Source organism: Rhamphochromis sp. 'chilingali', assembly GCF_963969265.1.
Source record: "Rhamphochromis sp. 'chilingali' genome assembly, chromosome: 15".
NCBI lineage: Eukaryota > Metazoa > Chordata > Actinopteri > Cichliformes > Cichlidae > Rhamphochromis > Rhamphochromis sp. 'chilingali'.
Window position 1 is genome coordinate 26,833,340 of NC_137942.1, and position 24,856 is coordinate 26,858,195.

The following is a 24,856-nucleotide window of genomic DNA, read 5'->3' on the forward strand; positions in this document are numbered from 1 at the left end:
AGATAAATGACAAAGATACGGCACGCAACTGAGTGGTGGGCTGGAGGCCGACCGCCAGCTCAGCACTGTCAGCAGGAGGCCAGAGTTCACGAAGTGTGATTTTTTTAAGTCGGCTGAAAGAAGAACAGAGAGTGAGGCCACAATGATTGAGAGCGAGTCGTGATAAGCAAATTGTTGTGCGGTTGGCTGCTCAGCATCAGACAGCCGCCTGGAAAGAGTCAATTTCTAGAAAAATCCGAGAACGCTAGCTGATTTAAAAGCAGAGGTCAGGTTTCTTGGTAGTTACTCATGCTGGAAACAAAAATATGTCATTGCCTTAGTGTAAGTACATTACTGACTAGGATTGTGATGGTGTATTAAATGGATTCCAATCGTTTGGTTTGGTAAATAAAAAAAACATCTTATTTTGCTATGCCCTTTAAGCCAAACATTTACAACATGCTGACAGCGCTGGCCGATTCATGTCTGAGTGACACGACAGGCACAAGTGATGTTCACTATGTCTAAGTGATGATATAAAAGTCATGTTTCATGTTACTGCAAAGCTTTAAAAGCTGCAGCTGCAGCCACCCTGCATCCAGCATGGCAGAAGCTGAGCAGACACCCTGCCAATTTTAAGAAATGTGTATAATGTGTTAACTCACACTACATACTGAGTTTATGCTATGCTCATGGTCTGAATTTGCAACATCACAGTGCAGAGCTCATATTCAGCAGAAATACCAAGGCCTTCTGCCTTCTTATTGTTTTCTGTGCAATAATAATATACCTGTGATACAAAGGGTCATACCAAAAGAAGAACTTTATGTAATGTTACACCACTTGTAGAAGCTGCTTTTGGAAGTTTGCCTATAGTGTTTTAGGCACCCTTGGCAAAAGCACTACATTTACTCACAATACGTTTCAGCAGTGTGGATGTAGACACCGATGACTAGCGCACTACCACATCTCTGTTAAAGACTGTTGACTGCTGGACATCTGTACTTCAGCACGAAAGCCTGAAATCACACAGATTAACAGTGCACTCTCATCCCATTGGAGAGGCTTTCAATAATTCACCCCCCAAAAAAGCGTTGCTGGGAGTGATTCATCTGTGAGTGGATCCACTGTAAAAGAACTCAGGCGCTTTTACTCCACTGTGGCGAAAACCCAGGAAATGTGGCACCCCTCCCATCCTAACAGACCACCCATCTCATCCTGATGGGGGGAGATGATCGTATAGGAGGGGGTGAGTGTTCTTAGTAATGGCCCTGATGTGAATAATTTAAACAAACCCTGGAAATGCACAGGAACGGACACTGGAGAAAGCACTATGAGGAAGTGATTGAGAACAAGCCACAACAGCACCTAAATCCCCATGGCGATCGTAACAGAGAGGGTCAGAAAAGGATAGACAGCGATATAGGGCAGCTGTAAAGACACACATATGCATGCATTTATTGATATAAGTAGTGAGTCAGTAGTGTACTCAGCTGACAAAAAGACTGTTGATAAATAATGGACGGTCTCTTTCAACACCACCTGCTGTTGCACGGTTATCTCTCTATAAATAGTCTCAATAACTGATTCTGGGAGCTTTTCTCTCTGACCCTTTTGGCCCATTACATCCTCCCCAGGCGATCGCTCGTTGTGGGGTACATTCATATTTATTTGCTCAGCGTCCAGACATAAGGGCTTGGACTCTAAGTGACCTCATGGTTGTAACTGAATGACGGCTATGTGCTGCACATCTTAACAGTATAATGGCTTCAGTCTGCTCTAGTTTTGACTGACTTTGATCTTCCACAGTTTCCACAAATCAGAAATGATCAAGACAGCCTGTGCTGCTAGGCAACAGCCACGGAAACATGTACACTGCTTTAAAAAAAGTTAAAGAAAAACTTTGAAAACATCAGATCTCAATGGGGAAAAATTAAGCTGGATATCTATAAGGACTGGGTAAGGTGTAAGAAACAAAAGGATGCCACATTGTTTGATGGAAATGAAAATTATCAACTTCACAAGGCTGAATTCAAAGGCAACTCGAAAATCAAAGTGCAAAAAATAATGGAGCAGGCTAGTCCAGTCTAACAGTGGGTCTAAGGATGTTATCCTGATACCTAATGGCACCTGTCTGCATCTTTTTCTTTCTCCCGCTCTCTCTCATCTATCTTGTCAATGACCCTCACCAACCTGTCCTCCCATCTGCCATCTGTTTGTGTAGCAGCTTAGTCTACCACTGCCTCATGAAAACCTTGGAGCTCAGTTGCAATAAGATGCTCATCCTTGAAACACCTTTTTGGATTTCAGTTACTACCATCTTCACCACTTCTTCAATCATGTGCTGTTAGAGATTTGCTTCTATGCTTCTGAAATAATCAAGTAATCAATTGGCTTTGTTTTGCATCTTATATGTTGTCATGGCAATGACATCACTTTATGGATGGATAAATTGATCAGTAGATAAAATAAAGCATTTGATAGCTGCTCTGGTCTGTGAGACTGAGAGACACAGATTTATAGATGAACATTTCCTTTTTTTCCCAGCTAAGGTGGGCTTGCGTCACCGTGCATCAGGAGGACAAACCTCTCTACTACTTGAGCTGGAGCCACAACAATAGGCGTTCGCCCGACATGAGGCCAAGTTGTCAACTCTTTGCACTGAGGGGGAGGGGTTTCACATTACACTAACCAGTCAATGAACATCAACGTCCCCCTGCTTTACAGCCATGGTGCTGCAGTGCTAATCAATAGCATTCCCACAGCATTCACTGGACTGATTACTTTTCAGCAGAGAAAGCGCTGTTTCCTCTCACAATGCCACATGAATTACTCAACAGAGCAGTGTGTGCTGATTCAAAGTTCTGGACCAAGGCAGAATAGACAGATGACATGGATTCTAATATTTCTTCTTGTGTTGTGCTGTCAATGGGTTTTGCAATTTTCTTCACATTCAGATCATCCTATCATTTTCCTGAGCTATCACCAATAACAGATCCACTGCTCCCACTCGCCACACAAACAGTGCAGAGTGGGAGCATGAACCTGTGTGAGATATGGACATGTGACACACTCTCCAGATGCTTCATTACATACACCTTGCTAGCACTTGGTTGCGCCCCCTGACACCTTCAGAGGTGCCCTAATTCTTCATGGCATAGATTCAACAAGGTGATGGAAACATTCCTCAGAGATTTTGGTTCATATTGACCTGACTTGTTGACTTGTTGGCTGAGAATTTCCCAAAGGTGCCCTATTGGAGTGAGATCAGGTGACTGTGGAGGCCATTTGAGTTTGAACTCATCGTCGTGTTCAGGAAGCAGGTTTGAGATGATTACTTTGTGACATTATCATTATTATCATTATCTTTAATCCAAATTCTGACCCTACCATCTGAATGTTGCAACAGAAATCAAGCCTGTGTGAACAGCTTCTTGTTGCTAGCTGACTGGAATAACACCCGTCATGGTCTTCCGCTGCTGTAGGCAGCATGTCTGATGGTTCAGGATTTGGCTTGTTGTGTGTTCAGAGATTCGTCCAATTGTTACGCATACCACAGCTGTAATGCGGGATTATTTGAGCTACTGTTGCCTTTTAATCAGCTCAAAGCACTCTGACCATTCTCTGACCTCATCAAAAAGGTATTTTCAACCAGAGAACTGCTGCTCAATGGATACTTCAAAGTTCAAAGTTAAGTTTTGAATTTACTTTAAAGGCAATTCACTTGCTGGGCCCATGTCCGGATTGTAGGTTTAACAGCATTTTAGTAGGTAAAGGTGATTGGCTTGGACATGAATTGAGCTGCAGTTTGGAGAAGGCCTCGAAGGGGACTGGCAGCATCCCCCAGGCAGATCCTCATGTACTAAATAGGCACATCATCCGACGTGCAAACAGCATAGTGAAAGGCACTTTCCACCCCTCACATGCATTGTTCTCCCTCTTCCCATCTGGCAGTAGTAGTATAGTCTTGTATAATATAGTACTGTATAGTTAGTAATTAGTACCTTTTTATCCCTTAATTTTACCGAAATTTAGCATGTTATTTATTTGTAATTTCTAGTTTTATATCTCTTGGAGATATATCTTTTATATACACCATGAGGGGCTTGGGGTGAAACAGCCTTGTTGTAAGCTGTATGCTCTGTATACTGTTGTATTGACAATAAAGCTCTTGAATCTTGAGAAGTGAAGAAGTAAAAGAAAAAGGGCAGAGAGGATAGGGCACGTAAATGATAATGAACAGCTTGTAGAACTGGGGTAACCTATGTAGATGAGAACCGGAAGGAGCATGTTTGCAGGCGTGGTCACGCTCCTGAAATTCTCCAGAAAAACCAAAACAATGAACTACGTGTGAATAAAACTAGCAAATACGTGATATTCTTTCTGATTTTGAAAGACATTATGTAAAATTATGTAAAAGCCACTGTGAGGGAGCTTTGTGTACTTGCTCTGCTAGTCTAAGAACATCATGACAGCAGAACACAGACCTATAAATGGATTTCATCATCATCATCATCATCATGATTATCATCATCACCAGATGGTAGAGAACGGGCTTTCAGCAAAAGAAATGAAAGCGACAGAAGGAAAAAATGATGCATCAGACAGACACGGTGACACGAGAACAAGCCAAGATGCAAAGCTGGTCAGAAAGCAGGCTATAATCATGTGGCCTAAAAGGTCTTGGTGTGGTGTAAACACAGTGTCTGAGTGACAGGTGCAGCATATCCACTAACCACGCTGTGAAAGACTAGGTAGTGTTTCTATCTTTCTGTTTGTTTTGCTTTGTGTTTTTAACCATTCAGTGTCATACGAATGAGTCATATTTTTAAAGCAGGTCATGAGCTGACTGTTATGCGTAACACTGAATAGGACATCAGTTTTGACAAAACAGCCCTTGCCCCAATAATTTGACCTCGGCGTGAGTCACAAAAACGAAAGACACTGACTAAGGGCTGCAAAAAGTAGAGCTTGATTAAATAAAAAGTGATAAATGATGAATCCTGGTTTCTCTCCATTTTTTTATCTACTTGTTTTTAGCTTTGTATTTGTGAGCTGAGCACTTTTTCTTCTCAGCAGTTGGTCACCTGTAAAAGGAATATCCCACACTTTAGTATCTGCTGCTGCATTTCTCTGTCTGACTTTAAAGGCCCTGCTGGAATTATACTTCTTGTTTTTAACCAGGTAATGAACTGAAAGATCTTTGTACCAGTGCCTTAAGACACTCACAGGCATAGTGTGTGTTTGAGTGACTGTCTGCATTAAGAGTGAACTTGATCAAGACCGATCCTGTGCACAGGAGCTAACGCTGATCCAACACACACTTTGAAATTATTTAGTTAGTTTATTTTCTTGCAGAGAGAAAGAAAACTGATGAATAGTATGTTCAGTAAAATGAAGGTAAAAATTACTGTACACCAGTGGATGTAATGTAATGTACGTTCATGTCACTGGAAAAAAAGTGATTCATGTCTCTTTGAAGGTATCTCAAACAATGTCATGGTCTCTGTGTCTCCTTGGTGGACCTAGGTTTCAGGCTACATGTTGATTTTAGTTTGTGTCTCTCTCCCCCTCCCTCTCCTCTCTCTCACCTGTCTGCCTCTCTCACCAGCTCAGCTGGGCTCCCGCCCTTGGCCCACGCACCTGCTGTGAATTTACCTGATTACCTGGACTCCTGGGCTATTTAAGCTGAGGGCTCAGAAGGCTTCTTTGCTGGATCGTTGAGTTACTCTTGTCAGTACAGCCACGATAAACCCTGTTTCTCGTGTGATTACTCTGTTTATGCTAACTGCAGTTCTCTTGTGCTTAGGGCCTCGGACTCGTCTGGTACCCCCGATCTGTTTCCCTGGTGTGGAGTGGAGTGAGAGTGAGTGTGCTGAAAACAAATACAAGAGGAGCGAATGAGCGGAGTGTGTTTTGGACCGTTGCAAATCCTTGCCCTGTACACTGTATATACTTTCACGTGGTGTTAATGAACATTTACAATGAAGTGATACGGAAACATGAAAAGTGTAATGTTTCCAGAAGTTCCCTCCCTGTACTCTGAGAAAACACAATCATGTTGCCACCATTTAGCCTGAAGAACTTGGCGTGGTTGTGATATATTTGATTAGGTTTAAAACATGACAAAGAGAAAATCTCAGGAGTCAAAAGTGGTTACACCCTTTATAAGGATGCTTAAAGCAAATGTAACGACTGAAAATACAGATAAAGTCGGTCCACTGATAAGGCCCCCGCTACTGTTTAAGAATAAACCTGCAGTTAAAGCTGGATGATATAACAGATCTCAATTTTGTTCATGTGGAGCGAGTTACAGAAAAAGGCTTATCCACATTTGGTGAACTGGGTTTACTTGATAATGTCAATAATTTTAGAAGATATTAAAAAATCCCAGAAAATATAACATAGCGTTATTCATTCGAATATGAGCAACAAACATGTCACAGTTACTTTTGTTTAAGTGGAGAAGATAGGTACGTCAAGTCTTTTCTAAAGAGTTTATGGTGTCAATCACCAGTTTCAAGTCTTATTGACTACAGCTGTCATGATCCTGGGCCATGTTGGCCCAGCATTCTTAGTTTCATGTATTTTTGTATTTTGTTCCTTATGTGACTTCCCCTTGTGACTTTTACCCCCTGTGTGCCCCTCTGTGTATCTGTGAGCCCTCGTTTCCCCTCTTGTTTTATTCCCTGTTTTCCCCAGCCCGTTATGTCTGTGCTCTCCCCGTGCTCCCTCTCTCCTCCTGTCTGCGCCTCTGTGTACTTCCTGTTTTACTTTGACAGTCTCCCGTCAGTATGCGTCATGTTGTGTTGCTCCTGCCCTGTCTCGTTACGATTATCTGTGTCAGCTGTGTTCCCCGTGTGCTCCCACCTCCCTCGTTAAACCTCTGTGTATTTATGTTCGCGTCTCCCTCTGTTCAGTGTTGCATTCTCCCTCATTCATGGCCGTGTGTTTCTCTGTGTGCTAGTGTATTGCTTCCCAGTGTAGTTTCTTATCAGTTTGTTTCGCCGTTTCCCTCCAGCAATAAAGCTGTGTTTTGAGTTCATTCCTGCCTCTGTGAGCTTGCGTTTGGGTCCACTTCCTGCCTGCTACACAGCCGAATCATGAAAACAACATGTTTCATTTGTTCATTTCGTTTGCTTCACCTCTTCTCACAGCTGTAAATTACTGTCCCATTTAGAGTCCAAAAGGCCAAATGGGTCAAGGATATGGTGCGACTGATGAGTCTCTATCATATGAGCATGCAGTTTAAGTCAGTTTCTCTTAAGGATGGGCCCCACTAACCAACAGATGATGTCACAGTCTCTGGATCCATCTTTTGTTTACAGTCTATAGCATGAACCCAATGGAGCCAATCGTCACTCACTCTGCCTCACAGCTTTGTTCCTCTCTAAAATAGGAAATGGGCATAAAACAGACAGATGTTAAATCTTAAAACATACAAACAAAACCTCTGGGTGAAAAGGGTTCCTAAGATGAATTCTTCCAACTTTAAGTCGGAGAAGCTGAGAGATAAATTAATTCTAATGAAGGAAGGTCGACCTCCTGAGCTGATGAGGTTTATTATTACCCTCCTGCTTCTGCGGCTGCTGCTGATGATTGTGGTGACACAGATGAGGATAAATGACATGCGCATCAACAGAGCTACACAGGAGACTCTGGTACCCGTTTCATGGCCTTCAAAAACAGCATATACTGTGTTATAAAACAAGTAATGGAGCTTAACTCAATCACATTTTTATTTCTGGATCGACGTTCTTTCTCCAGCGTGGCATATCTTGGTGAGGCTGGATTGATAATTACTGCTTTCCATTCATCTTTACAGGCAGCTTCAATTTAAATCAAGATAACACATTAAAAGTGGACCTGGCGTGACAGGCACACCTCCCTCCTTAAATTATTTCTATCAACAACTGTTTAAATCACTCAGCCTCTTTCAGGCAATTGAATTGACACACTCGCTGGAAAACCTCCACTCAGCAAATCTGAATCATTTAAATTGTTGGGGCCGGTGCTGTACGCCAATCAGACCCAGCAGGGTTGTGAATAATGTGTGTGCAAGTCAATCTCTTTATATTAAATAAAGAATCAGTGTGGTCATTTAACTAGATTTCTCTTCAGGTAAGAGGCGCTTCACTCGTGGCTCGTGTTTGTAGACCAATCTGTTAGAGTTCAAACAATGACTTTTAAAGCTTTAAATATTTTAGTTTGAATGTAATTAAACCCATCTAACCCCTCCGAGAACTCACAATGACACAAAAGCAAACCCTAACCATGTTTCCTTTCATTTCAAAGCTCTCCACAACCTAATGAGAAAATGTCTTTCTGGGTTGGGCTGCATAGCATGAGAGCAGCTTTTATAGCAATGCCCTTAAACTGTTATTCAAACCACCAGTGATACATTGTTTGGTCTGGAGATGTCAGACAGAGTTTAGCTGTGTGTCTGCTGCAGTGAGCAAGCTCATGCCTACAAAAGTGTCTCTTTTTGCAAGAATCCAGCCTCTAAGACTGACAGACTGACTACAGCTAGATCAGCTCCTGTGCTGCTTCAGATATCAGTCCCTTATTGTGCTATTCCTTCCTATGACATGCTCAGAACTTAGCTAAACATTGTGGTTTCGGATATACATCATTGTTTTTGAATCATACTGACAGCTACAGTGCAACACAAGGGTTCAAAGATAAGGCCTGGGGGCCAGAATCAGCCCAGTGAGGACTCCACGCCAGGTTTCCTACTGATAAATAGCCCCATTGTAATTCATGCTAGACCAAAGTAATTAAATAACAGATAAACAATTAAATGACAGTCCATTTTTTAAAAACAAGGACATTTTCTATGACTTAACAAAAATGAAAGTCAAAAACTATCATAACTTTTTCTGCAATTTTACATCATGTTGTTTCATTGGTCCAGCCCACGTAGAAATGTGGATTATTAAACATTTTTTGTGTGTCTTTTTTAGATCAATATATCATTGAGTGGAAAGTGTTATGAGCAAAGATTTCTTAGATTTCATACTACATTAGACTGGCAATATACTGGAGTTGAGTGTGTTGTAGTGGTAGAGTTGGAGCAGCAAGGAAAAATGTATTTATTTTGCTCCTTAGCAGTTTAGAGCCACTCATGTATCACTGGCATTACGCTGCAGTGCCGCAGCATGCTTATGCATAGAGCCTGGTCAGTTGGTAAAATGGCCTGCATTTGTATAGTGCTTTTCTAGTCCCTAAGGACCCCAAAGCGCTTCACACTACATTCTAGAGTGAGTTCTAAGTGTATGGCTTCTTTAGCGAGTCATAAATGCACAACAGCTTTAGTACAGACTGCAACATTTAAACCTTTACATGCGCATTAGTTGGGTATGGGGTTGGTGGGGTTCCAAGTTGGAAGTCTGATTTAAGGGGGAGTTCTGACTTGGATCTTGGACATGGAGTGCACCATAAGCCAATCAACACTGATGTGGGTCAAAGATGAGTGAGGAGCTCAGACACTTAGTGGTCATATTTGCACCCTAACCTCCAAGCTGCTCTTCCAGCTGGGTAGCTCTGAACCACAGGAAACCATTTCTACTTGGCAGGACAGACAGTATCAAAGGCTGAGCACAGAGGAAACGCATACACACACGCACCCACAGCACAAAACACACGGGATGCCCAACAAACCCATTCACATCCCAACCCTACCAGAGTGGCGAGCGGCACCGACCGCACACAGGCAACTACTTAGCTGTGGGTTTAACTGTGCACTGCTATAGTAATTGAAAACAACCCAAGTTTGAAACTTGGGCCCACTTCTCGGCTCCTGGCTGGATGTGTCTAATTTCAGTTCACGAGCACTGAGGACGAAAAGCTGAACTACTGGGAATGCACTGAAAAATCAGCCGAGTATCAGACTTGTTGACTGATTATGGCCCAGAAAACGCTGTTCTAGATTCTGCTTAAAACAGATCATTTATTCTGTCATGACTAGATGAGCCTGTTTTTTTAAGCTCTCTTCAGAATCTCCTGTTTTTGTGTTTGCAGCTTTAAATTCACCTGGCTGCCATTGGCCACACACCCCTTTTAGATCAGGGTAATGCCTTTTCCTAGGAGCGATTATTATAGTTGACCAGTATAGCAAGGAAAAAAAACACAGGAGGGTTTGATTCAAAACTGGAAAAGGCATCTTAGAGTTAGCGACAGCAGAAGCGGCTCTAGTGAGTAAATAAAAATAAAGAAAAGCGCAGCTGCTGGGTTGGAATTGAAGAGCAGATCTGCTCCAGTTCATGTTGATTCAGACATAAGCTTCCTGATCTATGAAGAAAGGAAAGAAACAGTCACTTCTCAGATTTTGTGGGTCTATAGACACAAATGAGTCACGCAAATTGGAAGCTGCTGAATATGTCCGACCACTGGCTGAAAATTACTGTAACACAAGGGAGGTGGAGCACTGCAATTTTAGGTGACGCTATGACTTTGTGCGTCTATTTACTGTTTGTGCTCTATAACACTGCCATTACTGATTAAGACTCAGGTGTATTAAATATATTGTTTTAATAAATGCTAGAAATGTTAGAAAATGGTGTCGGCAACATGTAAAATCTGAATTTGATGCCAACCTCACGATTCGACAAAGTTGGTACAGGAGAAGGTTTACCACTGCATTGCATCACCTCTTCTTTTAAAAACTGAGGGAACCAGTTGCTGTCATTTTGAAAAGCAAATGTTTACTCAGTTCTTGCTCAATATTGGATTTCAGTTGTTACATAATACGTCAAATTATAGGCATTTGATAGTTTTGCACTGCAGCCAGCTACTTCAGAACCTGAACTGTTATGCATGTTGTTGTACATAACTCACTTTTTCAGAAAAAGGAATGTTTATACACTGGTCAGGCATCACATTCTGACCACTGACAGGTGACGTGAATAATTTTCTCTTCATCATGGCACCTGTTACTAGGTGGGATATATGAGGTAGCAAGTGAACATTGTGTCCTCAATGTTGGCGTGTTAGAAGAAAGAAAATTGGGCAAGCTTAAGGAAGTTAAATGAGTCTGACAAGCGCTAAACTGTGGAGTGGTCAGTGATGAACCAGCAACAGGACAATGGGCGGTCAAGGCTCACTAATGCACGTGGCGAGCGAAGGCTGGCACCTGCATTATGATCAAACAGATGAGCTACTGTAGCTCAAATTTCTGAAAAAGTTCATTCTGTTTCTGATAGAAAGGTGTCAGAATACAAAGTGTATCACAGTTTGATGTGCATGGGGTGCATAGGTGCAGGACTATCCACGACTGAAAGCACCAACAATGAAGGTGGGCTGGTTTGATGAATAACAGTTTTCTTTTAATGTCACAAGGCTGTGTGTCATTTACCTGAAGAACACCTGGCACCAGGGTGCATTATGGGACTAAGGCAAGCTGCTGAAGGCAGTGTGATGGTTTGGGCGATGTTCTACATGCAAACCTTGGGTCCTGTCTTCCACGAGGATGTTACTTTGACACGCACGACCTACCTAAGCATTGTTACGGATCATATACACCCCATCATGGAAACGGTGCTCCCTGATGGCTGTTGCCACTTTCAGCAAGATAATGCACAAAACAAGGAACACAACAACAAGTTTGAGGTGTTGACTCGGCCTCCAAATTCTCCAGATCTCAATCCAATCGAGCATCTGTGGGATGTGCTGGACAAACAAGTCCAATCCATGGAGGCTCCACCTCACAACTTACAGGACTTAAAGGATCTGTTGCTAACCTCTTAGTGCCAGATACCACAGCACAGGGTCACGGGTCGAGTGGAGTCCATGACGTGACAGGTCACAGCTATTTTGGCAGCAAAAAAGGGAGCAACACAACATTAGGCTGGTGGTCATAATGAAATGCCTGATCGGTGTACATTGGTGGAACAGTGATGTGATGGATAGCATTGTTACCTCGTAGGAGGGTACTGGGTTTATATAGAACATTGGGTCTTTTCTGTGTGGGTTCTCTTCAGGTACTCTGGTTTCCGCTCACAGTCCAAATACATGCTTTTTAATTGGTGGGTGACTCTAAACTGGCTGCAGGTATAAATTGCCCTGCCTCTCACCTATGACAGCTGGGTTAGGCACAAGACACCTTGGCCCATGACCCTGAACTGGATAAGCAGAGGAAAATAAATGGGTAGATAGCTTTGCACATTCACTTTGTATTTATTTTCCTGATAATGACAATTCAGTCTTGGTTCCGTTCGGTCAGGCCTCATTTAACTGTTTATGCAGACATTTTTTTTGTCTTGTAGAATTGAAGCAATTTCTCACTTCGTATCCACTGGCTGTCACCGTTCTTTGCCACACTGTTGCAAAGAACTCAGCCTCACCTCACAGGCTGCACAACAAGCGTTTCTTTCTTCCTTCTACTTACAAAGAGACACATTCATGGAGAGAGAGCAAGAGAGAGACAGAGACAGAGAGAGAGAGAGGGAGAGAGAGGTAGGGAGGGAGGGAAGTTCACACTTGCACTGTGTTTCCTAAGAGATAAATGATCAACAAACTAAGAGTGAAAGTGTGTGCCTGAGTCAAAGCCATGGAAAGTCAACAGTGAATGTTAGTATGTGCATAGTTCAACTCTGATTGTGTGCGTGGGGAGGATGTCACCTATGATTACAAAAACAGAAACGCTCCAACTACAAAGCAAAACCAGCACAAGCAGGTCATCAGCAGAGAGGGATAGCGGGGGTTCCCTCGTCCTCTCTTTTCTTTTGGCTCTGGCCCTCCTTCGCTAAATGGTAACTAAGAACAGATGCTTAAAAACAATTAGAAAAAAAAGCCAATGGGCTCCTTGATTTGCAGCAGAAGAGAACGGCGCTTGCAGACTCCTTGGCTGTGAGAAGGAACGTGCATGGACTGGTAAACTGACTGTGACCCTGGATGACTCTCAGCCAGCCACCAGAGCCACAGAAAGCTGACTGGGGAGAACATTAAACAGTGAGGTGAGGCAAACCTCCCCCACAAAAATCATAGACAGAATCATGATCCTGAGTGACTCTTTAAAGTTTTAAAGGAATGTGATTTACACTCTTTCTTGCAGTTGCACTTCTCAGAGTCAGCGAGGCCCTTTCTGCCCCTCACAAAGCTCCTCTGTGGGAGGGGCAGTGATATCAAACTGCATACCACAGCTTTGCTACATATTGTACCTCCTACAGAGATACAATATGTAACAGGTATGAAGGACAAAAGACAAGATAAGGCAAAGAGTAGACTGATTCATGGGAAATAGAATAACTAGAATATCCTTTTCTTTATGTGATACTAAGCATCTGACCACATGTTGTTTTTTTTTACCAGTAAAACTGAAACCCATGACAACCTTGATTTCTGCAAAAAAAAGCCTGATAGCAGAAGGCCTGAACAAACAACTCTTATGAGGTTTTCACCTCAGCGCAGAGGCCATAGTGCTGATTACTGCCTCTCTATTTTCTCCTACACCTCCAAGCATATAAATTCATATGCTGCATTTACTACTACAGCACTATACAGCGCTCAAATAATTACTGATAAAAACATGTCAGAGGAGCTTGTTCCAGAGTCTGAAGTCTCTTAGCAGAGATTTTATTTTTTTTAAATTTTGCTTTTGAAAACAACAGAGATATCTATAGTTAACTGGGAAAAAAACAACATAATTTTAAATGCATATTGCTTTTAATACTTGGATTTAAAAAAAATCCTTTGCAGTCAATAACTTCCTGATTTCTAGAACCCATGTGTCATGGTCCTGGGTCCTTTTGACCCAGTCCTTGTGCCTTGTTTCCCTCTTCTATGCCCATGTTCTCTTCCTTGTGTGTCATTCCATGTTCCCTCCCGCCCATCATCCTTATCCTTATCAGCCTGTCATGTCTCTCTCGTCTCCTCTCTCTTTCTCACTCTGTCTCTCATGTTCCCTCACTCCTCCCTGTCTGCCTGTGTCAAGCTCGTTTGATAGTCTTGCGTTCCGTTGTTTCCTGTTTTATTGTGAAAGTCTTGCAACCCTTGTTTAGTGTGTTTAGTTTTGCTCCCCTGGCCTTGTTGTGTCTAATTCGTCTCTGCTGTGTCTCTCATGTGTTTTCTGTTCCCTCATCATTCCCTCTGTATTTAAGCCTCTGTTTCCCTCAGTCCACTATCGTGTTCTCCCTCATTCATGGCTGTGTATTTCATCGTGTGTTTCTCCGTATGTTTAGGTTCCGGATTTGCAGTTTAGTTTAGTTTAATTTTGTATCACCTGCACACCAGCAACAAAGCTGTGTCCTATCCTAAGCTGTCCCATCCTGCCTGCTGCACACAGCCAGCTCATGACACCATGGACATCATTAGCTGCTATGTCTCCTCCCCTGAAATGCAGCTGCTATGATTTGCTGTTTATTTGTGGGTCTCTATAACTTCGGTTTTGTCTTTAGTAACTGAAAAGCTGCTCTACTAGGTAGAGCTGAGTTGACTGACATGGCCATTGCATTGAGAATCTCTTGAGTCGCTTCTGAAGTTTGCTTTGGGTCATCATCACTTTGTACCGTGAAGAGCTGTGTGATCAGCTTTGCAGCATTTGGCTCTTCTGAGCAGGGAGTACAGCCCCACACAATTCATTCAGCTACTTCTATTCGTCACATCATCAATAAAGACTAAGACCAGGTTCCACTGGCAGCCACACATGCTCGTGCCATAACACTGCCTCCCCCATGTTTCACAGTTGATGTGGTGTTTTACCCACCATGTGTTGTTTCTCCATTTGTCCGCACTTTTCTCTTCCCATTCTGGTATAAGTTAATAAGTTGGTTTCATCTGCTGAAATCGTTTTTGTTTGTTTTTTTGTTTTACAAAACAATGCAGGGTTTTTTGTGTGTAATCTGACCTTTCTGTTCTCGAGTGCAACCCTCTATCTCCTATAGACTGCAGCTCCTATTAATGATAGGCCCACATCTTTTAAAGTTTTCCTGACTTAGTTCAATGTTGTGAAGTTGTTTTTCTTAACTATAGGCATATAGGGTATAGGCATCACCACCCCCTGGCCATGAAATGGGTTGTTAGTCAGTTTTCCAATTAGTTTTGAGGCTCTGGAAATGGGAGACTGTTTAAAAATGGCACTAATTCCTTACCTGGTGTTAATCCCCTTGAATTAAAGCTTAAAGTCTGCAGTTCAATCACATCTGCATTGTTTGATATAAAATCAAGTATTCAACATGGTAAAACATTTTGGTTACAATATTAAACTAATTTAAGGATGAAGAAAAAACAAATGAGCTTCACATGCTGTTGCAATTTTTCTCTAACTGGATGTAAAGGTGTTGAGCAGGAACACCCCAGTAAACATCCAGCTCCTTTGATCAAATGAATCCTGATGCTGACACCATCATATATCAGGATCAAGGAAAAAGTCAACATGCTTTTTTAAACCTTTATATCCTACAAGCCACACCAGCTGTGCTGAGCAAGGTGTGACAAAATTTTCCCGGGGGGTGCTGCAGGCGCGTAACATACCTTATCAGCAGCTCCAGTCCTAAGATTCTCTCATGCCCCTTGCACACCCAAGTTTACTCAAAGATACAGTCCTGACCCTCCCTCCTTTGGCCTAAAGCCTCACCCCATCTTTCACTATAACTCCGAGCTGAGATTACAGCAGGAGGTAAACTCCAGTTAAGAGACATCAGATGGGTCTTTGTGTGATGTAAAAAGAAACAGAAGAAAAAATAATTTAAGGGATTCATCGGGCTGGTCACACAAAAAGGGCAAAGTGAACAGAGCTCCAAATTCTCACAGCTACACTACAGAGAAGACAGGAGAAATGCTATACTTTACAGTGTGGCTTTGGCCTTTTAATGACATGCTGACAGTGCACCTTCTGAAAACAAGGACTTTCCTCCTTTCTAACTGAGAACAAAAGACATCCCAATAAGTACTTGGAAGGTCACTTTGAAATATAATAGGCTACAGATGCTAGCTACCCTGTTAAAAATCAATGATATAACTTCGGTGATTACTTCATTAAAGCACTGTAAGTTGTTACCTTTAAATATTCTTTGATTATTTGTCTAGAAAACATATAAAAGACAAATCTAGTTGCAAAGAGATTAGACATAAAGATACCCAAATTTAGACTGTAACCGTGACTATTACTTCTGTAAAATTTGAAGCCAGTTTAAAGAGGGCATTTGAATTCCAAGGTTGCTACTTGGTTTTAAACTGGATTCTGATGTCGACTGCACTTTTATGTAAACATCTTTTACACTGTACACAAGAGCCATTTTCAGCTTTCGATATTGATGCATTTGCTGTACTGAAACATGTTCTTGGCCACTGCTTGGACAGCTGTTTGTTGTTAAAAGGCTGTTTAACCTCCTGAGGCCCAAATTTTTTCATGGCATGCATTTTTAATTTCTCTTTGCTATTTGGGCTTTTTAGTGTTCGATCCAACACTATAAAGTACAACTGAGTAATGATGTGCAAAACTCTTTATTTGGTGTCTAAACACAACAGCACTTTTCCTGAGTACAAAAACAAAATGAGAAACAATAGTTGTGCCGCTTAGAGCAATAAGGCTCATTTGAAAGCCATTTGAAAGAGCAAACTTTTGTATTGTGGTCTAGACAACCCAAAATGTGATGTCCCCATATGTGGACACCAGATCCTAGGAGGTTAAACTCAAACAAGAAAACAATTCAAAAACAACACTCAAAATTTAACCTGATGATCCAAAATCAGTGAAAGTTGACTAGATGTAGAGACAGCTGCTCGTTAGCAAATCTAGTACTGATGGTGAAATTTGTCCAGATGACGTGTTCGTACCCAAACAAAAATAAACAAGGATCAAAAGTCATATTCTACACAATCTTTTTACAGAGAATACATTTGGACTATAATCTCTAACATTTGCATTTTTAACTAACTTAAACCATATTTTTTCCAGGAAAAGTTTGATTATGAATGCATATTTTGGGCTGTTTCGCTGTTTTACAAATAGTGACTTACTCCCCTACATTGGGCGGCTCTGACTCAGGTGGCAGTGTGGGTCATCTACGAATTGAAATTAGTAGATGTAAAGTTTTTAATCTACAGTCGAAGTATCTTTGACGTGTGAGTGATCAAAGATAAAAAGCACTTAAGCACAGATAAAAGCGCTTTTGAATGTGTCTGTGTGTGACTGGGTGAATGAGACTTGCAATACAAAGTGCTTTGAGTGCTCAAATTGAGTAGAAAGAAACTATATAACTACCATTCATTTATGTATTATAACTCAATTATACGAAACTCATGGAAAAAGGCATATTTCATATCTAAAGCTAATTAACATATAACCTTGGGAGTGTCAGGCTTCTTTATCCCTATCTCACAATCACATGTTGAAACAACACATTAAATTATTGCCTTGAGAAACATGGGGCAGTGAGATGAGTGGATTTATTTGCAATGACTCACCAACAGCACTTCTCATAAATTGGTTATCAGCCCAATAACACTTCAAATAAAGAGGTATATCTATTTCAGAAGTAAAAACATATTTTTAATAATGCATGAAAATTCTGCTTTAATGTCTCACGGCAGAGCAGTTCAAAGTTCTCTTCAAGGGGTATCTGGATGCATCGTGCCTGCAGGCATGGCTTCAGGAGAAGACATGCTGAGAACAAATCAAATTGCCATACTTGTATTCCCTTTGTCCACTGGCAATGCATTAGACACAGGGCAATATTGCAAAGTGCAGATTGCCACATTACATCTGGTGACATGAAAAGCTGCTTTGCAAGACAAATTTCGAAGCTGACCTGTGAAGATGTGACTATGGCGATGTTATCTGTGGAATTATCGAAGCCAGTCGGGACGTTATCAGTGAGGTTAGACTCGCTGGCTTGATAATAAACAACACGAGATATGAGCCACTGGGGGGAAGAGAAGCACATGAGATCTGAATGATGGATGCTCTCTCATTAGCTACACGGCTACAGGCCATGAATAGTATAGATGCATAAACAAAGACCAAATGTACAGTGGAGCGTTTAGGCAACTTACACTACAAACACACTGATTCATAACCCTAATTATATAACTGTGCGTTGAGTTTGATTAACATTGATAAAATTATGACTCCTTAAATATTATTTAAGCTCATGAAATAACAATGCCTGTATAATATATCAAGCCAAAGAAGGAGAAACAGATTATTCATTAAATCACATATTTAGTCACGTATTACTTCTGCATTAGTTAAGCAAGTAGATCATTTATATTAAATTATTACTGATGTGTCTGTAGAGCTGAGATCCAGATGTGACGTATTTTACATACTTTTATGACTTTACGAAGATCATTTCCAAGAGTTTCTATGTAAATTTTGGAAATTAACTGCATACATGCTAACTGCTTCAGTCCTACCTTTCCAGGAGCTTTGGTCTTGTTGTTGTTATTGTGGGAGGCCAGAATGACGTCTTCGTGGACGCGATCCAGAAGCCATAAGAGAAATTCCAGGGCATCGTGCTGGGAATTACCACGAAACTGTGATCCATACTTGGACACTGTAGCCTGAAGAAAAGAAAAGCAGACACAATTTAAGTCTCTTATTTTATTTATTTATTTATTTCAACGGATGGATCGACTTCAGAGAGAAACCTTCATTAAAATAATATCTATTCCATTCACATACTCCCCCATTCTGTTTTGGTTGTTATTTGAGTTTTATAATTTGACAGCCTGTTAGATTTAAAGCAGTGTCAGGAGAACCCAAAAAAGTGCCTCGTTAAGATATCCTTTCTACACAAGTTACTCCCACAATATGCGAATCTCTTGGACTGCTTGTTTACTGGTTTTAACAGCCCCAGTGTGTTCGCTGGTATAGCTGAGCCTCCTGAATGGGCAGATGTACCCTGGGCTTCTCCACAGAACGCTGATCAGAGGAATCCCAGAATTGCAAATTTGCACTAACGCACTTCACGCTTCCCTCGTCTCAGCCCAGCCCACGCTTTGACTTAAGAATGTGCAAAATCTGCCTTTTGTGTAATACTTAAAAAAACATGCTTTCTAGTAAAAGTTTAGCCAATCTGCATTTATCATCTACCCACCTTGTTGTCTAATTTAACTAAAATTTCAAGATTTTCATATCAAACAAGAGGTGCGGATAACATTTTGCTTAAAAGCAGGTTGAAGACTGCATCAACTCAAGTACAGTTTAATGTCACTTCACATGTGAATTGCACACAACTCAGTTAGGCAAAGAATTTGCTTCGTGAACTGCAGCTGGCAGCCCGGAGAAGCAGAGGCTGTGATGAGAGATCATTGCAGAGGGAACAAAAGACTGACACTAATATGTGATATGCCTCTTAAAGCTATTACACCCCAACGTGATGTAGGGTGTCTGCCTAAGCTGGAGGATTGGGAGTCGAGAGCTACCATTTCAGTTCTTTAATAAATGGGTAGATATGCTGAATTTAAAAAAACAAAACAAAAAACAGCTAAACCAGCCCTGAAGTGTCCTTGTGCAAAAGCAAGTAAATGAATTTTGCTTCAGCTCGCAATATAAAAGGTGCAGTTGTGCTGGGCAGCTGTCCAGCCTGACTGTGTGCAGCTGTTTGTTAGGAGGATAGAGGAATAGATGTGGAGCTGGGACTGCCTCTTCAAAGTAATTACTGAAATGTGGACAGGAGCAAAAAGTGAACATAAAAATTCATAAACATAAAAAATGCTGGCATAATCTCGGCTGAGCAATAAGGTTCTCTAATCTTGTCTTCTGATCTTGTCATGAAAGTGAAGTTTCCCTTGCCTCATGCATCTCGAGGAAGCAAAAAGTGAAGAGTTTTGTCACTGCAATAGCTACAAGATACGGCAGTCGGAAGAGACACCACAGTTAATGAATACAGAGCTGCTATTTTTAGCTGAAACAACTGGAAATCCACGCCTCTGTTGACCAACATTTCCATTATGTTAACCCTGTGAGGACCCTGACACTTTCAACAGTTTATGATTCACCCGGCCTCCTTCTGTGAAAATGCTCAGATAACATTAGCTCTATAGTACACAGTCTTTGTTCTTGGTAGCGTATATCAATATAATCTAAAAATATATAGTATCAATCCATTCACTGTTATTCCATTTGCTATCCCACATCTGAGTCTGGAAGACTTCTGGAGAAGCCAAGACCCATCTTAGGCCACCTCCTCAGCCTCTTCTGGAGGCATTCTCAAGGTCAGCTGAGACATGAAATCTCTCCTCATTTAGGAGGCGTCCCCGTCAGGTGACACAACAGTGTCAACTCGCTTCAAAGCCTATGCTGTCAGAACATTATTGAGAATTTTTAGCTTTTAAAATTAATCACGAGCCAAGTCATTTGTGAGGTCATAAAACAATAAAACTGAAGCATCTGAACAGACTCTTTTTCAGAATCAGAATACTTTAATAATCCCTGAGGAAAATATATATGAAATTATGTATGTTTTTGCAAATATTGCGGGCCTCACTCACTATGTGTTCATACACCACACTTAAATTATTACTTGTTATTTTCCCTGGCTCTCTTCCACACTATGTCGCTTGTCTTGTGTTCCTCATCTCACCCCCCACCAATCACGACAGATGGCTGCCGCCCCCTGAGCCTGGTTCTTTCCGACGTTCCTTCCTGGAAAAAAGGGATTTTTTCCTTCCCACTGTCACCAAGTGCTTGCTCACAGGGGGATTTCTCTGTGTTGTTGTAGGGGCTCTATCCTACAATACAAGGAGCCTTGAGTTGATGCTATGTAAATAAAGCGGAATTGAACTGAATTGAATTGAATTGAATTGAAGATAACACCTGGAAGCTACTGTGTATGTGATATCACCATGTTCATGTTGCCACTGGAGCATCACACTAATTCCCTTCCAGGACTGTCATTAAGTACCTTATAATTTTTGGACTTAGAGGTCTTATTCTGCAAAAAGAAACCCCAAAACCAATTGCCAGTTGGGGTTTATTTTTGTTTAGGGAAGGATTGTGACTTTTTTTTTAATTGGACCTTTCACACTGTTAATTGTGTATCAAAAACTGGAAGTTCTGAAGGCAAACTTCTTCCAAGTGTGGTCTTTTTTTTTTTAAAATCAAAACTATGATGCTGCTACACGAACTATCAACATAATATGAGACTGTGCAGAAGCTACATATTTTATTATGGTAGACTATGGTGACTTCTAATCAGAGCTATTTGCAGAGTCAGACCATGAACACTGGGTTATGGGTAAAGTGACACTGGCAGTGATGGCTTATTTTTACCAGTATAGATGGTGTACCTTTACTATGAAAAGTCTTAGGCATGTACCAGTGTTTGAAATAAACCCTCTGCAGTCTCAAATATGTGTCTTGTAAGATCTAAACAGACTTTACATTCGGTCCAACAGCCCAGCCTAGGATCGCACTATCATACCTTACAGAATGAGACCAATCAGGGGAAAATCAGTCTAGTAATAGGGCTGCTCGATTATGGCAAAAATGATAATCACGATTATTTTCACTGAAATTGAGATCACGATTATTTGACGATATTTATTTCGTCCGCCAGAGCTTATATTATTTTTTTTTACATGCTGTAGTGCCATTTGTGGGAGCATTTCAAGTTGCTATACATCAATACAACTGTTATAGCCCATATTTTAATAATGTGTATGCATTAAGTCCATAGTAACTACATTAATTGCAAAAAAGTGCAATAAACTACAAAAAAATTGAAAATCGTTTTTGTTTTTACATATATTTCTACTTGGAGAAATTTAAGAGGTTTATCCCTCAAAACTTTAAATACAAAAAAGTTGCAAAAAATAGTTTACAACAACAGGAAATTTATTTTGAGTGTCTTCATAGTTTTATTTTTGGAGATACAGCAATTTTTATATACTGCAGGAAAAACAAAAAAACAATCCTATGATGCAAATTTGCAAAGAATGTGCATGTGCATCAAAATAAACTATTTCCAGCAGTGCAATTCTAAGGCCTACAAGTAAAAAACTAAATTTTCCGCAAAAATGACGTCACTTGCGATAGTTCACGTTGACGTCTTTTTCAATGTGGGAAGTGTTAAGAACAGCTGATCGGATCGGCAAAGTGTTTCTGGAATATTATGTTTTTGTTCCTGCAAGTGCTTTTTATGCAATTTTTGCAAAGCTATATGTGGAAGGAAACCGTGACCGAGGACAAGCTGATGGCATAAGAAGTAAGTACAACTCCTCTGGTTTCATATGGAAAAAAATTTATTGTGCTAGCTTAGCGTTCAGGTTCTACAGGGATTTAAAAATAGTTACACAAAACGAGCATGCTGCTCTGACCGGCTTTAAAGGTTTAACAATAACAATGTATTGAATAATGACTTTAAAAAATAATATAAAATAGTGTGCAAATACTGATAACAGTGCAAATGTTTGCAATATAAGAAATAAATGAAAAATGTGAACTTTGCAGTGTTGCTCTGTGGTGCAGCTACGACACCATAGCAAAGTTTACACACGGTGTCTACTTGATCCACGTCTGACTCCGCGAAGCCATAATGTTTCCACACCACTTAAGTTTTTTTTTTTTTTTACCTCTCTTTTCAACCAACGGCAGACCACTCCTCTCCAAATAACTTCTGCTTAGCTTTCCGAGCTTCCCTCGGGTCCTCTTAATTGTTGTGACGGTGTTCGAAATGCAGAGCAGTGCGCTTGATTTGCCACATGGAGCAGCGCGAGAGTAAAGCATGAGGGAGGGGCTAATAATCGGCTCAGTCATTTTTAATGATCGTTGAAAGCCCAGATCGTAATCGTGATTAAAATTCGATTAATTGAGCAGCCCTAGTACAGCAGTCGTTTACAGCCGGGGAACAAGCCTGAGGCATTCAGGCTCGTTTTGAAGAAATGCTTTGACATTAACTGTGAACCATGACCTGCGGTAACCTAAAGCTTTTGTGCAGCTAGTCATTACAGCAAAGTAATAACAGTAATTACCATCAGCCCTCTGAAGGTGGCAATTGTGTCAGTGATATAATTAAGGCTGTGGAAAAGGCCATGTTTTTGTTTTTTGTTGTTTTGGTGTCTCTGATATAATGATAACAAGCCACTGTATTTAGACAAAGTTAAATATTTATGCAGTTCATCCATCATCAGTTAACTATTTACTTTTTTTTAAGTTCAGCTTTATATTTCATCCATTTCCACTTAGCTATTTAAACATTCAACCTATGATTTCAGGCGCTTGTTAAAATTATTATTGTTCCTTTTTAACCATTGGTGATATAACTCTCGGTGCTTACTTCATAGTTTTTTGCCCTCCAAATATTTATGAAGCAATAATATTCAATAATATGCAACAAAAATATATAAAATCAAAGGCGTATTTATTCATATAATTAATCATTAACCAATTAAAAATATGCTTGGTATGTATGTATATATATATATATATATATATATATATATATATATATATATATATATATATATATATATATATATATATATATATACACATAGTAAGATTCCATTAAATTGAACATTTTGTATTTATGTAACAATATTACATGGAAAACTTAAATGTAATCAAATGAATTATTAAAATATTTTTTTGTGTATTTTTGATTCAGTTAAAATAGCAACAACCTCACAACCAGTTACTTGTAACGCGCATTACTTTTCTTCAAGTAACGAGTAAAGTAAGGGATTACTATTGCAAAAACGGTAATTAGATTACCGTTAGTTTCCCGTAGGAACGCTGCGTTACTGAGTTACTAAAACCGAGATTTTTTGCGAGAATGTCTCATGACAGTGACATAAGCAAGTGTGGCAACATCTGTGTGCAGATCAACAATGGATAATATATCAAGTGCGGTAGAGAGTACAAGCGTGCAGCGTTTAAAGCGTGGAAGTACTGACCTTACTTTAAGTTTGATTTTACATAATATACATATTTTATGTGCTGGAATGTGCAGAAAATAGGTTTAAATATTAAACAAATTTCTTCCAGTCAGAAGAAGAAGAAGAAGAAGACGAAGAAATGCATATAATTAAATTTTTGCTTGATGCATAAAGTTAAAAGATTAAAACTAATAAAACAAGTTTTAAAAAAGGACTTTTCCATTTGATTACATTTTGTATGATGGATTATGTAGAAAAAGTAGAATTTGGCTGAAAGATCTATCGCTTTATCACCTATTCGGGTTGTAAATCGTGTTTTTAAAAAGTAACTAAGTAACTAAGTAATTAATTACTTTTGAAAATAAGTGATCAGTAAAGTAACAGGATTACTTTTTTGGGGGAAGTAATCAGTAATTAGTTACTGATTACTTTTTTCAAGTAACTTGACCAACACTGCTCACAACACTATGACCATTATCACTATCACTGCAGTCTAATGTAGATCTCTTTGTGAGTCATGTCCTGCACCCTGCAGCATAGATAATTGTGCAAACCTTAACATGGAGCTCGTAATTACTCACACATACCTGTGACAAAGACCCACTTTCACCACAGCATATGCTTCCCAAACCGGCCTATCAATACACGCCGCTAGGAGGATTCCCGTCCAGCCGTCGCGCCTGCTCACCCTAACTCCCAAACTCCCTTCTTTCTCAGGCCTCTCATGTTATGGAAACCAGTAAACTGGCTGTTGAGTAATTGTTTGAGTTTCAGGCTCCGTTCCTATCTAGGCCCCTCTGTGCAAACACACCACCCCGTTGGGGGGGCGACGATGAACAGATCAAAACAACACATCTGCTCACAGGTTGAAGAAACTCGGCACCTCAGCCGCAATGTGAGAGACACGTCAGTGGGAGCCGAAGCCTTGGACACACTGCCAGTGCTGGTGTTATCACAAAGCAACCCAGAGGTACTTAATCTTTTTTTTTCTGGTTTTTTTGCAAATACTTATAAAAGCTGCCTCCCTCCTTCTACCTGTGCTGTCCTATAAGCCAGG

At 40.5% G+C, this 24,856-nt stretch overlaps 1 protein-coding gene across 2 annotated transcripts in view; it reads right to left on the minus strand.

Annotated features, from left to right (window-relative positions):
- usp43b (ubiquitin specific peptidase 43b) overlaps nucleotides 1-24,856 on the minus strand; it is an 85,164-nt gene that overhangs the window by 57,365 nt on the left and 2,943 nt on the right. Inside the window, exons 2-3 of one of the 2 annotated variants that reach the window (XM_080905769.1) lie at nucleotides 18,334-18,480; nucleotides 17,727-17,840 (exon numbers count right to left, since the gene is read on the minus strand). In XM_080905769.1, coding sequence (XP_080761895.1) covers nucleotides 17,727-17,840; nucleotides 18,334-18,480 — 261 coding nt within the window. The remainder of the gene's footprint in view (nucleotides 1-17,726; nucleotides 17,841-18,333; nucleotides 18,481-24,856) is intronic. The other variant, XM_080905770.1, reaches the window with a different exon arrangement.